Genomic DNA, 19,306 nt, shown 5'->3' with positions numbered 1-19,306 from the left:
TTCATGTCCATGTACGTGTGCTGTATAAAATTGTGTCTCTTGGTACAAGTACACATGTAGCTTTCTTGTGAACAACATTTTGCATTTAATTCATTCATATATGTTTATTTTTAGGAAAAAAAAGTCACAGTTTTCGTATTGAATTACCTTTTGGGAAAATGTGCTCAATTCAGCTTGCGATGTACATGTAAATCAAAGTTACCAGCATTTTTAAAACAACCTACCGAGGGCAGTTCTTTCGTTCCACAGGTGAGCCTCTTTTGTGCATCTCCCTTAAAAGAAAAGCACTGGCCTGCAAGATGGCACCATGCAAACCCTCTACTGTAAAATAATCAGACATCAAAGTAATTCATTCTGTCCCTTTTCACTAAATGTGATCCTACTTGGCACTCATTAATTGCCACTTCTTCGATGGACAATTTCATATCACTTCTGTGTAAAACTGTACAACATCTTTCCTTAGTCTTTAGAAAGGTTTGACATTTTTCTCTCCAAGTTTCCTCACACTATATGTGAATGTTACATTGTATATTATGAAGGAACGCAGCACACTGAAAATACATACATGTACACACCATACATGTACATGTACGTACATATCAATATCATCTGTAATGTGTTTACAGTAAAATTCAAGCACTGATCGATTAAATTTGAAAACCAGATTCATTTATAAACATTTCAGGTATGGTAAGTTGCTCAATCACTAATTGGAAAACAAGGTTACGTGTACATGTAGTCAGTGCAATAATTTATGATGTACAGTCTAACTGTGGACATGTACATGTATGTACATGTAATCTCCATGGCGGCACATGTACAAGGTACCTGTACGTATGCGAGGAGACACTGGTACCCCTGACCTGCATGCATCACGCTCCGTACATGTCCTTTTTATACACGCATGGGCCAGGCTGGTAGGGTGCTGCAAGCAACGAAAACCTCAGTGATCAAATTTGCATGGCACTCAGCTTGCCAGTAGCCTGGGACACTCCCTAGGTGGCCTGGATGACATGGGGTGGAATGACAGTGAGGCTGCATGATTACCTATCGAGGCACATGTACATGTACATGTGCAGCTAATCAAATTCATTTTTGTAGGCTCACGCACAAATCTGTAGTACAATTGAACAGTACAGTATGTACAGGTGCATGTGCTAGAAAATCGTTGCACATGTATGCACACTATCAGTACAGTACAGCAGCGGTACACATCATTCTATTAATGATGTGTACCGGTGTTTTCACATCAACATTTACATGAACACATCCTGCTATCAGGCACTGGGTACCGTATTTGTAAATTTAATTAGTACAGATTACATGCACAGTATTATCTAATTGTCTAGGCAGAGTGCACTGTACCTGTACCCGGAGGAACATGTATAACAAGATTTTTTTCTTTGGAGGATAAATGAATTTACAAATAAGTAGTGATGAAAATTAGATTTCATAATTGTGTGTAAAACTGTACATGTAACTTCCTTAATATAATAGTTCTTATGTGGATTGGAATTCAGGCATTCCTTGACAATATTTCACATTTTCAGTGTGCGTGACAAACAAAAACATTTGACATATGTCAGGTACATTTACAACATTAATGTTGAAGCAACCACAAGGCGACCATTGCGATCTCTTTCTGCATCCCCTCGGGCTGTGTTAATTTGAATACTTGGCTATTCAGATATTCAACCTCACATCTGATCAAGTATTCAAAAATCCGGTTGTACTGAACTCCCACAAAAGCCTAAAAAAAGTAGATTTCTTTTATAAATAGTAAAAAGAAAACATAAAACTTGAAGGAAAAGTAATGTTTGGCTTTATTGTTGGGCAAACCCCAATTCACACCCCAAATTGTTGTAAAAACCAGGCATGTAAGAGTCGAGTACCAGTGCAGGTATGAGTAATTGTTTAATACAAAATTACAAATTAATTACAAAGGATATATTTTAAAATTATATGTACATAAACATGCAGTAGTGTAGAACATGTGCACATATTTTATAATGTACATATATCCCGTATTTATTCCATGTATTGGTAGACGTTCCTGTATTAGTTTGCCTACATGTATACTGCTGAATGCATGTATCTTGCACAAACAAAAGCATACATTATGGAGCTACATTGTACACGTACATGTGCATGGGAATCTTTCAAAGCACACACTGTACATGTATATTTCTGGTACATGGTACATACCGGGTACATGTACATGTATGTACATACATGAAGTGTGGAGACCCTGTGAGGATGGCACATTTCCAGGTGCTAAAACAATGGGTTCCACCCACTGTGGTACATGTACATGTACACCCGGTGCATGCATCAAGTATACTTGTACATGTACATTGTACATGTAGGTTGTTTGAGGTGAGTGTGAAGCCTCCAGTTCTTAGGTGCTGTCAGAACCCATTATCTAGTACAAGTACATGTATGTAAATGTTCTTAAATCCAGGTCCTTCCATATGCATTGATTATGGTCGGTCCAAGGAGGTATCCTAAAAAGCTGTACGTATTTCTGGTATTGTTTCCTCCCACTGAGTCTACAGTAGCTTGTATTGTAAGCTGCACTTTCAACTACATGCACATGTAGTGGTACCCATCTGCTGTCCAGTTTCTGTCCAGGTCTGTTTTGTCACATTGCTCCACCAGTTATTGATTTGACACTGCCCTCTATTGTCCTTCCCAAGGTGACTTCAATCCCCACCAATCCGGTTTCCATAGATGAGATAATCTGTCCTGCATAACATCAATGGCTACCTGGCTCAGCTTTCTGAATCATAAAGCAAGATGGATTAGTGACAAGCCAGAGACTGTGTTTTGACAAGTTTGGTATTGCAAATTCTCAAAGGTTAACTACAATACTTTCAACAAAATCTGTCAGACATTATTGTTATCTGTTACATGTAGGGCCTGAGACCCTCATGGCTCTAATGCATCCTCATCTGGTCAGTCCCTTTGAGTCTTGTAAAATTTTTTAAAACTTTTGTCACAGATGCTTAACAGAATGCTGTAAACTGGTATCAAAGATGCTCACATTAGTAGAAAAATCTACGTACATGTATTCCACAAGCCAGTGCCAGGTACATGTAAATAAACTTTTCTAGTTTCAGCCTCAAAATTTAAACTTTGGGAAATTACGATGCTTCCTCAGTCTTCCAAAACTCTCTTGTTACCAAAAGAATCATCCAAATTCAATCCTATGAAGTCAGCTAAACCTGAAGAAAAATGTGCATTCGAACCCAAGAGATTGACCAAAGTTTACTTGGGGCCAACACGGCAGTGTAAATTTTGCACATTTGAAGAACACTTAGAGTTACATGTATAGTGTTTGTTTAAAATGTGCCATGAATGCTCGTGTGCCAGTGTTACTGTCAATTACATGAACACGGAGCCACATTCATGTACAGGTTGGTGCAAGGTTCTATGAGAAGCAAATTAAAAGTCCACATTTACTGAAATTGCAGACACTTCACGATGCCGAAAGTTTGCATACAGCAGCACCCGTTCGCGATGTCAACTCCAGTGGTGTATAGGTGTAACCTTGGTAACGGGGTTCAGCACAATGAGTCATTGACGTCATAGGGCCCATCTGTAAAATGGTCAGGCTGTCACAATGAGCTAGTACATAGGCTACATTGGTGGATATTGCACATACATGTAGAACACGTTATGTAGCTATGCATGAGTGTGCATATTATTTGCTCACATTATGCATGCACCGTAAACAGTGGCATACGGAGAACCTGTATCTAAATGTTTCCCTAAACATTGTAAATGTACTTGTAATTAATTTTAAAAATCGAAATATACAGACATGTACGTGTACCGACTGGTAATCAGGTACCTTGTACTGGTACATGCACATTTGTACATGTACAGTAAGTGTGGAGTAGACAAGTTTCCTGGATCTGACAGTTTGGTAGACACATGTAGTGAGTGGGAAAAATGCAAAGTGAGTGATTGCGAGGCTTTCTTTAATTCAAGATGGATCTTTCTGTGCAACTTCCTTTGCTGTAATTTTGGAGCGATTGCCCATCCTAAGTAAAGCATGTACATCAAGAGTAATTAATAGTAAATTAGAGCCTGGCTCTGTTTTTGTAAATTCTCTATACATCAGTCATAAAGTATGCAGCCCCTCTTTCCTCAAAGGAAACACAGTAACCCTAAACAAACTCCACGTGTACATGTACATGTAGCTATCATAGTTTACTGAACATCTTCCCTACATGTATTTCCGTACATGTTAATTATTTAGTAATATTTCTAAATTCTACATTGAAAACTGGCTCATGCTTGATGTGCTTGCCAATGTGAAACGAATCTTACATCACACAATAAAGTCACGGCAAAACTCAGCAGAATTGAAGTTTCTTCAGCCTGTGAATTCGCAGCATAAACATTTGACCCTACATGTACATGTATATCACAAAATTTCTAATGCCTCAGCGGCCTTAGAAGGTGCTACGCATCAGCAGTCCACGTACAAATTTGTACGTGCACAATACAGCTTGTGCAGTACAGTACGTTATTCAGTATCATCAGCATGCTGGCTTTCAAGCTAACACTGTGAGCTTCCAAGGTTATAGACTTTGTGGATGACCAATCCCCAGTTCAGAAGAGGAGCAACAGACGAGTGGCAAACCAATGGCAAACCAACGTTGTACAATGCATGCGTATGAATGAAGCTGTCTAGAAGATTGATTTACATTCACCCGTATTCACTTTTTACCCCTAAAATCGGTCCTTGTTTTAAAAAAATCAAAATCTTATTCTTATCAGAGGTGAATTCCTCATTATTTCTTAAAACAAAGAAAAAAAATAAAACATCAAATGTACCCCACTGGTACGCATACATTAATCCGTGTATTTCAGTACTTTGTACATTGTGTAACAAGTGTCAGGGGTCAAATCATGTGTGCATGCTGAGTATAGCAGGTTAAAGTTAGGTAAATTGAACATAAATACTGTACTGACATTGAACATGTACATGTACATCCTGGTTGCAGTTGAGAAAAAAAACATAATGAAATTCAACACCTTTCCCTTGGGCCCTGACACCTCAACTGATTGAAGATTCTAGGTTTTCAGGACCTAGTTCTATCATACTCATTTTGAGGAATTTGATCTGTTACAATTGCTGTTCATTCATTCATGCCAAACATGGACAGGTTTCAGGTCTTGGTTTGACGGGTGTGTGGAACTCCATAAGTCCCTTGTTTCTCTCTGACATCGCCTGCTCCAAAAGGTTCTCCAAGGAGTTGATTGCTGGTGCTCTGACGTCATTAGTTGCTTCATTGCCATTTTTGTGGCAACTGTTATTTTGTTAGTTGCCACAGCAATCTGACCTTGCTATTTTTTTTACAGTTGGATACTGATGACGGTTTATTCAGGTTACTTCACATAAAAAAAAATGCTTCATATGTTGCATTTTGCATGAACTGGTACATACCTGTGTGTGTGTATGAAAATACACAATAAAGTATTGTTTTGCCACAAACAAAAGAATACTCATAACATCACTTATCAAAGAAAAATTTTTATTAAATTGTTCTCAGCATTCGGAGTGAGTAAAATATCCTCATACTTCCCACATGAATGCATAAAACTGAAGTTGATTTTTGAAATGGCGGCTACACATAGTTAAACTCTCCCACCCACATGCCCCTTCCCCTGAGAAATTTGGTGACTGCTGTGGTGTGGCACAAAATCCCTCTGAAGAACAATCCAGGAAGCGTCATGTGTTTGATGAGTTAACTTAAATTTTAGATTAAAAAAAAGTTGCCCCTCGGTACACCAGGTTGGATTCAAACCGGGGTCAGCAGGGCGGAAAGGTTAGAAAAGAGCGGGTATGTTTGTGTAGTACAGTGTGTGAAGCTACATGCTCCAACCTAACTTCAACCTCATTCTTGTGGCATTGTGCAGTACGCTACCTACCGCTAGCCACTCTCTCTCACCCTGGTATAGGATCATTACATTTACAGTTGTTTCAAACCTGTGCAATTTTGGAGGTCACTGGTTGCTTTACATGTACTTTTAGAATACTGTTACTAATTATGACAAATTAAGATCAGGGAAAAAAATGTGGAATTCATGGTGTATAAAATGCGTCATTTGTACTGGTAAACTTTGGGACTCAAAACCTGACACCATATACCAGTATCATAATTTAAGCAAGATTGAAAATGGAATTTTTGATGGTCCTCTTAATTTGCACCGAAGATAATTGGAATCTTAATACATGTGTTTGGTAGGAATCCAATTCTTGTTATACATGTATTTGGTAGAGAACCAGGATATGGCAAGCATATTACTACATGTAGGACATGTACATACACACATACATGTAACTTCACAGTGACTGTTTTGAGTAGGATGGAAATAAAGATAACCCTGAAAATGAAGGGTTACCATTCTCAGGGATAACCACTTTTGCATGTACATGTACACGTGTACAATGAGTCCTCTTTTTATTGAAATTGTTAAAATTGATACTTTTGGCAGTTTTTTTGCAGTCTATTCATACTCGTACTGGTAGCTTTAATCTTTCAGTTCAAAGAGTCCCAATAAGGCAAGCATCCTTAAATAAGGTCAGCTGTTAAAATGATGCGCTCTGTCATGTGTTAATATTTATTAGGAATTTTTGGTAATGGGACCAAGGATTCCTCAAAAGTGCCCCAGGGACTGTTGCTCATTAGCTTGAAGAAACCCCAGCTGCAGAGGTGACCAACGGTCACAATTTTGGTTTTTTTATTATTTATTTATTTTACTATCTTTCCATTACGTGTAAAATTTTTATTATTCTTCGTGTGATTTGCTATTTATAGTCATTTATTTACAAACACAGCCTACATAGTCTTTATCTGGGGGCTTGTGAAACAGTCACAAGTCAGCAATACATCAGATACTGACTCAGTCAGCCAACCCTGGCAAGCTTGCTGGTCAAGTGGGAAGACGTCTGCATTAGTACTGCAAGTCCCACCTCAAGTAAGCGCGAGAATTTCTTCGCCAGCCCTTGGACATCACTGAATACACACACTTATAAATGCCGTGTTTGTAATATGCAGACGTGTCCATTTGCAGTACTCAGTGCAAAATTTACATTTCATTAAAAAAAAAAAAGCAAGTTCCTTGCTTTCAAACCTGTTACATAATTTGATATTTAACCAATATAATGATGCACCTGCAATTACATGCAGGGGTATGGGGTGTCTTTTTTCTTACACCATATGGCGTTCATATTCGTATACAGTACATGTACATGTATGTACCAAATGCAGAATGTACACATTAATACATGTATGATGTTCATCTTGTGATTTTGTACTGGTACATGCATCAGTACAGACATGTACTGTACTTGTACTTGTAACCTTAATTGCAGAGACAAAACATGTGACATTCCACCTACATGTTTTTTGTGGGGACTGAAACCGTAATATATGGAGGCAGAGGAATGTCCCCATAACTCGGTGCTAATTTGCCAGACAAAAGAAATTGTCCTGTTAACGCGGCAAAGGCCTGCCCACATACATTGTGAATACGTGTACAGGTAGGTGTACGTTACACAATGTAATGCTTGCTGTCTGTAATGTGTAAATGTACATCCTTACTGGGGATTAATGTTACGTGTAATTAGTGTTACAGCTTGGGCTAATAGGATGGCATTGGATTTCTTGTACATTCCAAGACCCACAGACAGAGCAGCGTATGGACGTGAAGCTGATTAAGTCAGCTGGATATTTTCCCCCGTCCCCTCCCCCCCAGTAATATGCAGGTTTAATGAGTTGTTCAGTTGCAGCGGCCGCCAAAGAAGGGCACTCCAAGCGACAAACGACAAGCAGGGCCCCGACCGCAACACAGGGATTGGCCGGGGCAGTTCATTACCGCTGTTGCCAGTATAAGCGTGTGACGTCAGTGCTCAAGTGGAGAGCTGTGCTGGCCACAGATAGCGTGTAACGTTGGCAGCAGAGCCAGGGGTATTTGATGGTTGTAGTGGTGGCCAATCTGCCTGTGCTGTTGTACATTAGGCCGGAGACTTCACAGTGGCATCATTTTTTTCCCCTGTTGCGTGTAGTGTCCTGTGAGTACTCTCTTGGTACATGCTACATGTAGATGAAGTCGTGGGAGTGTTTCTGAAATCTAGTTGTCGTACATGTACAGAAAGGTAATTTTGGAACTCACAGTTGATTTTATTTAATACTTGGAGAGTATGAGTAACATTGTGTTCATCACCTGTATGCTGGTACATGTACAGTAATTAACATCACAAGTTTCGTGTACGGTATCTTGTGTGTTTATTTACCATGCTGTTGTTGGTTAAATACACGTACTGGTATGCTGCTGTTGATTGCAATCTGATCTCTTGAGTTACCGGTACATGTACATGTATTTCTAGTGGAGCAACATCCTCAGAGATAGTACTCTCATTTTTATAATTTGATAAGCACTTGAATCATGTCCATACCTGTGCATGTAATTTAAAAAATCATTTCAGAAGAGACAGTTTTTGTTTTCTTTTCCTGTATTGTCACAAGTACAGTATTTCGGGTGGAGACGTGCACATCTGCATCAGCACGGTACCCATTTGATGCACGATGTGCAGTTGTCTACACAGCTGGCATGCTTCGTCCATTACTTGTGACATCCGCGTTGTACATTTATATTGTAATAGAGCAGATGATACGGTCAAAGTTTGAAGGATACTCAGAGTGATGTTCAAGATGATGATCACGGTGATGTATCCCATGGTGCATTGTGTACACTGTATATGTACCGGTTATCCTGTGGTGATGTACATGTACTCTTTGAGGTCACACAACTTCACAAATTTACATACTTCATTTGAATGATATTCCGTTGTTCTGTTCTCTGAAATTTGCCCACAGCAATGTCATTCAACAGCAGAAATTGGCCACACTTTTAACCGACCTCTTAATTATTCTTTAATCATGAACAAAAGACATTTTTGAGAAAAAAAAAAGAGGAAAGAAAAGGTACATTGTAACGGTACAACTTATTCTTTATTCCGTCTTTTTGTTGTGTTTTCTTGAAAAACGTCTTTTTGTTTAATTCAGAATTATAATGAAGTCACAAATAGTGTTACCAATTTTCCCCCTGTTGATTTGCCTGTATTGTTGATTATTCTCAAACATTTGAAGACCTCTCGATATCATTCTTACCCTCCGAATGGGGAGGAGGGTTGTAACAGTAACCATACCATCCCCATCGCAGCAAACCACTGTCTGATTCATAAATTCATGTAGGGATCACACACAGGACCATATAAACAAACACATGTACATTTGCCTCACTAAGCTTGGTTCTGTGATATTAATTTGGCATGATGGCAATGATAATGACTGCGTCTTGTCTGCTAATTTTACACCAGGCTTTGGCCCTCATGCCAACCATGGAGGCAACATACCGTACCTGCCGTACATGTACTGTACATACATTTTACATGTACATGTATTGTATATTCACACTGTATTCTCAGTGCAATTGGGATTCAAACCAATGACTACCGACTTACCAGTACAGATGTTTGGTTCAAATCCCCCCCCAGCCTATAATCTTGGTTCCTCCAACACCTTCTTTTGTTAGCAACTTGAATCAGTACAATTTTTACCGTACAAAGACCAGTAAGTCGTTATCTGACATGAAATCATTGTGGATACACCAAAGTCCTCCATACCCCCGTGCAGATTTCTCCAGCCATGTCATTTTTCACCTGTGAAAAATGCACCAAGGCCAGTCTGACTAGCTAATTATAAAAGGGGTGGGTGGGAAGCAGCAGCGATGGTCACGAAGCATTCTGCACATACACTAATGGCATCAGAGGAATACAGACAGTGAACGATGAGTTTCCTACTAGAATGATCCCTCTCATTCCTTGCCAATGGCGACAAATAATGGCGTGCAGCCAGCAGAGAGTTGCATAAATTTGCTTGGAGGAGATATTTATAAAGAACAAGTTGCACATTTACATGGACATATGTACAGGTACCTGCTGGCCCAAAATAATAATCACAGTGCACATATTGTACGTACCGGGTACGTATACACGTACATGTACATTGTACAATATACCTGGTTTGGCATACCGGTAGGAGAGGAGGTGTGGCTAGTGGTTAGGGTTTGTGACAGAGAGTCAGAGGCGCACGTCCAGATGCTGGTCATATGTTGGCCATTTCAGTCCCCCCCCCAGCATTTGCCTCTCTCCACCCAGGAGTATACATGGTCTGATTGACTATTGTACGTGTACATGCATGTGCCAGTACCATCTCATCCATGAGGTAAACATGTAGAAATACTCACGCTCATTTAATACTTCTGAATCTGGGGTTAAATGCCAGCCTGACTTTTTACAAGTTTGTTCCACTGGAGGCAGTTTGTAAATGCCACTTTTCTCAAATAAGGCAGCAGCGGATGCACTGAAAATGTCTACCCGGGTTCAACGTGTCTTTGCGTCATAGTGGCAAGCATTATGACCGTTACTGGTGTTGTTTGGCCGAAACGGGGAAACAGGAAATGTTTGGTGAAAAATTTCAAGCTTCAGGACAACTTGTCTGGTTTGAAGTGCCAAAAAAGGAGACTAAAAACATCATCTGTTTGCTTAAAGGCAGTTCCAAAGAGTGCCATGTGCTCAATTGTGATATATTCATGCATTTAGAAATCTCATAAAATATTGGATACTGTTGAATAGTTTATGAGACTATTTTTTCCTGGTAAGCTTTTGTTGAATCATTTGGTGTTCGGACTGATACCGCATGTACCAAGTTGTCCAATGTCCAATTCTCTATTTTGTTTCAAATATTAAAACAGTCTGTTGTAATTCCAGACCAGTATGTGGAAATTATCTGCTACTATAGTATTGGAACGTAGAGAGAAGATCACCCTTGGATGCTAGAGTTATGTGCCTCAGCTAATTAAAGGAGGCATGCAGGACAATTTTTATAACTTGAATACATGCAGGAAATCTTTCTCCCAACGTTACTATGACATTCAACCTCCTTCGAAGCAATAAAAGGGAGAAACATCAACATCTGGGTTTTTATGCTGATGGAAATTTCCATATTCATGAGCCAGAGCATGATGCCATCCAAGGGACAGGTGTATTATCTCCTTAGCTCTTTGTTGTACAAACACAATAAGCATACCATACACAGCACACAGCAAAATACATGTGCCAGAGTTCCCTCAAAAGGATTTTCTAAGATTGAAAAACTGCCACCTTCTCATCACTTCCAAAGAAGAGAATTACATGTACATGTATCTTGTTTGTATTGTTGGAACACATGGTAATTTGTATGAAAACAACTTGAGCTGAGTGTCCACCGCATGTTTCCTGTAAGCTACATTGTAAAATCAGATGGTCACCAAAAACTAAAAGCAGTTGATGAAAACTACATGTACATGTACACAGTACTTGCTGGTACGTTAACAAGAGCCACTGTGGATGCCACTGTGGATGCCACTGTGGATGCCACTGTGGATGCCACTGTGGATGCCACTGTGGATGCCACTGTGGATGCCACTGTGGATGCCACTGTGGATGCCACTGTGGATGCCACTGTGGATTTGTTCCCTTAGTAAACTTCCTGTTTGTAATGACATTATGAATGGTAATTAAATATTCCACACTGCAATGCTATGGAATTCCATATCTGCTGTCGTGCATCGCCCGTCATGCGTCGGCCGTCGCGCGTCGCCTTTCTGAGAATTCAACCAAATGTTTTTTAGGGAAAACATATTTTCTGCAAAAATGTTTAGGCAAACCCAATTCACTCTTGTGTCTCACTGTAAAAATTTGCTGACTTGTTTTCATGAAATTCTAGAAAGAAATCTGTGAGCCGATACAGACATTCCATTTTTTCCTCTCAAATTCACCTTGAAATCCACAAATACTAGACAGCAAATTGTTTTTGTTGATTGCGCTGAGGGTAAGTAACTGTTTTTGAATGCTAGGGGGCAATTATCACTTGGTTTAATTTTCAGAAAATATGACGTGTTGGTTTTTGTGGGTGTGTTTGTCATGTTGTGGAAAGGCCAATGAGCACAGGTAGTCCAGCACATCAGCATTATTTATGCTAAAGTAGCATTACTGTTTGAAAGACTTCTGTGTGCCTACATGCAACTCAAGTCATGTCTAATTATGAGCGTACAGCAGATTTCATCGGAGGTACACGTACATGTACACCCGCCCTCAAAATAATGTTGAATCAGTTCGTCTCTTATAAACGATATTAAGAAATCAAATATTGTAAGTCATTTATTATATACATTCAGTTCAAAGGTACCATTGTACTTCCGGGGGTGTGGTCTGTTGGGATATCGTGGAAGGACAGACAGGCATGGCGGATCGATCAAACAAGTATGTGAAAAGATCAAAGGTCAAAGTGCAAAATAGCACTGCGCAAGTTTGACAAAAAAAAGCAATGGACGACGGATGACGGATGACGGGCGATGCATGACGGGCGAGGCACGATGGGCGAGGCACGATGGGCGACGGATGACGGGCGAGGCACGATGGGCGACGGATGATAGCAGATACAGAATTTCATAGCAATAATGTAATCCAGACATTAAGTACCACCAGTTCTTTTCAGAACCCCACATTCTCCAAAAAGACATCCATGGTGCTACCGCAAACCTACAAGTATCTAGTTTACTTGCTACATGTACCTCCACTATGAAAAGCTTCAAATCACATCTAATCCAGATATTATCGGACAGGATGGTTGTGGTTGAAATGGTAGGAATGGCAGGACATTATGGTTGGAAAAGATAAATTTTAATTTACATATGTACAGTAGCTTGATCTTTGATGCATCCTTTGTTTGTTATCGTACTGTACCAGCTGTTGTTGCTTTGGTATGTTTGCTGGTCCTCATCTCATTAACGTCAAACGTTCAAATGTTTCATGAAATGAAAATGCAAGTTCAGACTTTTCATCGAGAGCTTTCATGGAGAAATTTTGTCATTTTTTGGTGGTAATTGATGATTTTTATTGTATTTGGATTCCAGCTATGTAGTCTCTGTTGATGCCACATGACAGAAACATTGCAAAGATGAAAAAATTGTATTTGGCTCTGCGAAAATGTAAATTTAGCTACAGTGAAAACTTCTGCTATTAAAAAAACGTTTGCCGGCCGGAACCGTCTTTGGCAATCGGGAATAGAGAAGAATAATTTAGTTGTGTGATGCACCCCTCTCGTACATGTACATGCATTTCACTTGAAGGTTAGGAAAATATTTTCTATAAAAAAAAAAGATACTGCAGAAATTAAATTGGACATCCTGCTTTCAGACTCAAGGCCAAACCCACCGAGGGGAATCAATATCCAGTCCTGATAGGGGTAGTTGATCAAGATACATGATTGTCTTGCATTTAAGGCTGCTCTGCCTAGCCTTCAAATTGGCAATTTTGGTGTGAGAAAGAAATGGGGGGAGGGAGAGAGACATATATCCTGTCGAAGGACTTCATTTAGTAGCAGTTGACCCAAGGATTGTCTGGGCGTGTTTGTCGCAGGAGGGCTCTTGGTTTGATTAAAATATATTGATATCGTGTATGCGGGCTTATTGTGTTTTGCCCCTGGCGATACTGTGTATTTCGTTAATGGAAGAAGGGCTGGGAAAACTCCAGCAGCGTTCTTAGAAAAGAAAAAAAAAGAGGCTTCTGTGTGATCCAGTCAGGGATGATAAGGCTGGAGTTCCAGCACGTCACCCAATCATGGATGTGAACTTTCAAGATTTTTCCTGATTTCAGGATTTTGAAGTCTGGAGAATCCTGAGTTTACCATTAACGTGCTTTTACCTTCATGTACTGGTTGATGTAGAAAAGAAGAAATACACTCTACATGTACATATAGGTACAGTGTACTGTACAGCAAACTACATTCACACTGCAGGGAGACCCTATTGGTACGCTGCTGGGGAACCCTCATCAACACCGCTCTTGATTATTATGTAGATGTACTTCCAGTAGCATCATAATATCACCCTTGGTCTGATTTTAGAGCTGAGAAACTCTTGATGCAGTCTGTCACTTTTTATTGCAAGCCATACATGTATTTAAATCAGTCAAATAAACAAAACTGCATTGATTGAGTGTATGTGAAAATGAATCCACCTGGTGTGATCTCAGGTATCGTACATGATTCTAGATTAAATTTGGGATCCATTGTATTTTCCTGTCCCTGTTACACCCGTCATGTGAGTTTGAACATGTGAGTTTGAAACTTATTTTTCAAATTCCAAGAGTGATTTCATTTCATTTATTCAATTATAAAGTGTAGATTTCATACGGTTACCGGTTCATGTAAATGTATGTTCAAATTTATTTTGTACAATGAATATTAAATGTTGTCCAACCAATGCCATTCAAGGGTGCCTCAGGCAGCCAACAAACGACCCACATTCACCTACATCTGTAGAGAGGAGATAATAAGAAGTAAGACTTTGCAGTTTAAGAGGTGAGAGGAAAATCTTGGAGAAGAAATTTCTGTTTAAAACCCACAGAATCAGGTGGGGACTGAAAACCCAATTCACGTGTGGACCGAGCCAGAAGTTGAACTCAGACTATGATTAAGTAATGCGAACAAATAAAGATAGTTTGAAGTTAGTTTCAGTGATCTAGCTCTTGTCAAATTACATACATGTAGGTCAGGTGTAACACTGGGATAGAGAAATGTCACACGTGGGAACCCAAATTCATAGAATGACCCACATGTATCTAATTTGCACCGTTACATGTACACGTAAAATGTACCGTATGCACAGCAGGTATGTACACGTCCACCGTAGATGTTCATTTTGATACATGTACATGTATCAAGTGACACAGTGCTACAGTACACATACGTGCGGTCTCTGGTTTTAGAAATTAGGGCCATTTTCCAATACTCAACTTCGTCTCCGTCTCAGGCTTCGTTCCCAAAAACCAGTCCCCGATTGTGGGCCTGAAGCGTTTAAATTATATTGAATTACTGTTATTTTTGGCTTTCTTGCATCTTACATTATTTGATGTTCGTGGCACTGTTAGACTGATTACTGCACTTACTGCTTCAAAGTCAGCGAGAAAAAAAAACAGTCGAAGCCTGAGACAGAGCCGAAGTTGAGTATTGGAAAACGGCCCAGAATTGGGATTTGGTACAGCCTATGCAAACATTTCACTGAAAAAACAATTAATGTGGGCATACCGGGTGCTTTTAAATGAAGACCTAACATTACACTTGAAATGCCTCCAGTAGTTTATTGTCTTATGATCAGAAATTGTAGTACATTTGGTGTCAGGTGTAAAGCTACTATTTTCAGAGCTACCGTACTTGGGACCAATATTTAACCCTAACAGTCCTCAATCCTTCACCTGTTGGAGGACTGAGGACTTTTAGGGTTAACGTTCTGAAATTTTATAAATACTGCTACATGTACCTCAGCTGAATGGCCAAAACTCTGTGCTTTGTGCATCTGTACTCCTTACGTGTATGACTAGAGTTTTTTAACCTGTGCACGTGCTTTCACCAAGTAAGATTTTATTCTGTAGCAGTGATCGAGCATACGGACACCAGAATGAACATGCCTACCGGTACCAAATGTACATTGTACATGTACGTGTATGTATCACATTACATTTCTTTAACTGTCATAAAGTTGTTGCACATTTCACTCACGTCATCATGCAGAAGCGTCCAGATTGTGGATGGGTAAACACGGGGTGATAATGACATTTACTGCATCCCACGGAGAGCGAGAGAAACGCGACCCTGCCCTACTTACTGCGTCATCAGATGTCCAAACGCATCCTCTGCGCCTTCTGACCTTTCCGATCTCAAGCAGTGTCATCTGACAGTGTGAACAGATGTTACGCAGTCTGGAAGACATAATCTGTTCCTTGCAACAGAGGAATTGTCTAGATGTCATGAAGATAAATATCACATGCATAAGGAGTATGCCGACTGATTTCACTCTAGATCACACCTACACGTATGTGTAAATGTGCGTGACGTGCTCGTGGAATTTTTTTTTCAAGTAGCTTACTTAATTCTAACATTACATGTGCTTGTACATGTAGCTAACCTCCAACTTCATGATCAGGGCAAAAGTTTATATTGCATTATGAATGCATAGCACTTTATCGTGCCCATATGTTTCAAATTACGGTGTACTGTACGCGTACATACTGTACATCAAGTTGTCTCATGCGGTATGTTCCATATATGTACATTAGCCTTATGGGCACTGTAACGCACAGTATGAAAATTGCTGTACTGAAGGGGCGTGTAATGACGTTATGAACATTTTACCGCACCTGTATGCTCTGACGTGTACACGTAAATTGCATTTTGGAATGGGGCGTTCAATCTGGCCTTGAAATTAATTTTGCCCGTTGCCGGTGTAGGGTTCTGTACGGTGCGGTGTCTGACTTTTGTCCCAACCAACAATGCTTGACAGATGGGGGGAACCAATGACAGGGCTGGATGGTGCCGTCGGTAAGAAAAAATCTGGTACAAGTGTTTCTGGCAGGTTGGAGGATCGGATTCCACTCAAGTCAATGTTTATCTTATGTACCTTTTATTCTGGAAATCTTTGTACCAACCCACACATCTGCAGAACTATATGTATCTGGTCTTGTCCCCTCTCAAGGTGACTTTGGACTGAGTGTTTTATGTGACAGTATACAAGTACATGGACAGACATGTACTGTATAACATGCTTTGATGAGGGTTGGTTATTGGATAGTCAATCTTAGCTCCCTAAGGTATTGGAAGTTGACAGACTAGAAGCCTCAGACATATTCAACTGCCAGTAAAATTTCAGGAGCAAGCAGCATGTACAGTACATAGGCCCTGTAGCTGCATATACATCTACATGTAGGGCAATGTTCACATTTGCATACCCGGTACTTCATCCGTGCTACAGTTCAAGAGGAACTGTTCAGCACTAAGCGCATATTTGACTTGCGTGCAGATCTTTGCATGCAGCCTGGTACACCTTTTCCCGTAATTCTGGTTTAGTTTGCTTTTCTGAGCTCTTTGTTTTGGTGTACCCTGGTGTCACTCAATTTGGTTGCCTGATGAAAATGGAAATTATGTGGATATAAAGTGTTGATAACTTGTTGAATGACATACATGTTCCTGCACAGTATGTACATTTCCAGTTCCTCTTTATTCCCAGTATAAATGGTTTTTGTAAAGCCTGCAACTCAAAAATAGTTTGGATGACTTGTGCCACAAGTGAGCCTGACACTTTAGAAAAACATCTGTCGATTAAATGCGGTGTTAATTGGATTGACACAAACTTTTTTAATCTAGAGATAGATGTTCAATGCACAGTAATTCACTGTTTTGCAGAAAGTGGCAAAGGTGTATTTTGCTAATATTGTGATTGGTCTTTTTCGTTTTGCAGCATGGGTAACCGCCGCAGTAGCCACTCCTCCAATGAAGACAAGGACAAGGAGAAGGAGAGAGATCACCGAAGCAGCAGCAATGCTTCGGCCAAGACCTCTGTCCAAGCCCAGCAAGAGAAGAGACCTTCCAACCCACCCTTGGCCCCTCCCCAGCCAGCCGAGAGCCCGCCGTCACCCCAAGCGCCCACCCCTGGCACCGCCCATAAGACCACCCCCCAGATGTCGCCAGCCATGGCTAAGCCAGCCGGCAAGTCCGGGGCAGGCTCGTCCCTTCCCGACCTGGACTGCTACAGCGAGGACGTGAAGAACATGCTGCTTGGCAAAGTGGCATTGGTCAAATGCAAGCCACAGGCTAAGATGGTGAGGGTGTACATCAGTGCTGCCTCCGGAGGTAAGATCCTTGATCCATTCTGGGAAGTAGTGTCCTCCCCCCACCCTCCCTTACTGGCGTAGAAGAGGGGGCACGTTGGGACTGGTGGAATGAACTTTTGTTCTAGGGGCACGACCATGCCGTGCGTGTGAAAATTACATATAGGTCTGCCACAAGATCATTGATCCACTAATCAAATTATAGGACTTTATTCTCATGGACTCAGTGAATAAATCCATTTCTGAAGCATACATTTTGGAACTTCTGCTATTGATGTGAAACTGTCAGACATCTGGTAACCGATGACCTAGAGAGCAGACCATGTGATAGATGGCCAGGAATGTCTTGAATGGCCAGGTCCCACGCGTGCGTTTTGAGCACAACATTGCAAGTTGCTAAGCACAAGTTCGTACAGTAATTACCTGGATTACTGACCGCATACAGTGTACATGTACATTGCACTTAATGCCAGCCTTGTGTTATCAAAACTATTCCATCTCAGAGAGTGTACAGATCCCACAGACCTGAATGTTAATTCACCAACACTCTCCTTTTTATCAAACTCAAAGATATTTTTATGATGCCATCCAGTTCTTGAGTACATTGCTGCATGGGCTGTCTAGCAGTGAACCAATCCAGGTTTTAGGGCTGAGTCAATTCAAATAATCCACTATTCGAATATTCGATCTTCAGTTCGATCGAATATCCGAATATTCGGTCACACTGACCGGCAGATTGCTGAGGAACAAACCATACAGTATACAAAATCAGTCTCAATAAGGCTTATTATACATTATACATGTAATCACTATAATAGCTTCTCAATTACCTCCAGCTGTGATTTAGCAAGATTTAACCAACGAACAATACTTCTTGCCCTGATGAAAATTTCTATTCCTTTCAATTTTTTAATGAATAATGTACTGTTTGAATTGTTGTGAGACATATTATTATTCTGTCTTTTTTCATTTAAATCTGCTGTAAACAAGCCTCCATTGTGCGATTTTTCTTATGTAAAACAAAAGAAAATTCTCCCCTCCTTTAATGAATTTTGCATTCGAATATTCAAATTCAGGAAATGATATTCAAATATTTGATAATTGATCGAATATTCAGATATTCGGCACAGCCCTACCAAGTTTATTGTACATGTAAATGTGCGTGCATGGTAGATAGTTCTAGCACAGCTGCAAGATGCAGTATTCATAGGGTTGTGACGGGTCACGGTGACATGTGAGATTTTGTCTTTCACCAACATCGGTTGAGGGCCAATCTCAGGCTGAATCCGAATCTCTTGTCTAGAGCTAGGTCTAGGTTTTCAATCCATTGGAAATACACGGAGATGCGCCGACAGTAGACCTAGTCACAGCTTTAGAAGCCCATTTCGGACACGGTCTCAGTATTCAGAATTTGTACCGGTACCTCATGAGGTGACACTACATGTACCTTCATACTGTGACATGTACATGTCCCCGTGTGCACCTCATGACAACTTGTGATGTAAAGTGTATGTACACATA

The 19,306-nt window shown here is 40.3% G+C and overlaps 1 protein-coding gene across 9 annotated transcripts in view; it reads left to right on the top strand.

Moving 5' to 3' along the window:
* Positions 1 to 19,306, top strand: part of LOC110986618 (NACHT and WD repeat domain-containing protein 2-like) — a 74,977-nt gene that overhangs the window by 34,076 nt on the left and 21,595 nt on the right. For 7 of the 9 annotated variants that reach the window (XM_087138408.1, XM_022248630.2, XM_022248628.2 and 4 more), the window contains one exon: positions 17,416 to 17,807. In XM_087138408.1, coding sequence (XP_086994534.1) covers positions 17,416 to 17,807 — 392 coding nt within the window. Of the gene's footprint in view, positions 1 to 7,918; positions 8,174 to 17,415; positions 17,808 to 19,306 lie in introns of those variants that run through there. The other 2 variants (XM_022248632.2, XM_022248627.2) reach the window with 2 other exon arrangements.

This window comes from Acanthaster planci, linkage group LG06 (assembly GCF_054643075.1).
Source record: "Acanthaster planci isolate LZ-2023a linkage group LG06, COTS_SCS, whole genome shotgun sequence".
Lineage (NCBI taxonomy): Eukaryota > Metazoa > Echinodermata > Asteroidea > Valvatida > Acanthasteridae > Acanthaster > Acanthaster planci.
Note: the sequence above shows the minus strand (reverse complement) of the source record. Positions and strands in the feature narration are given on the sequence as shown.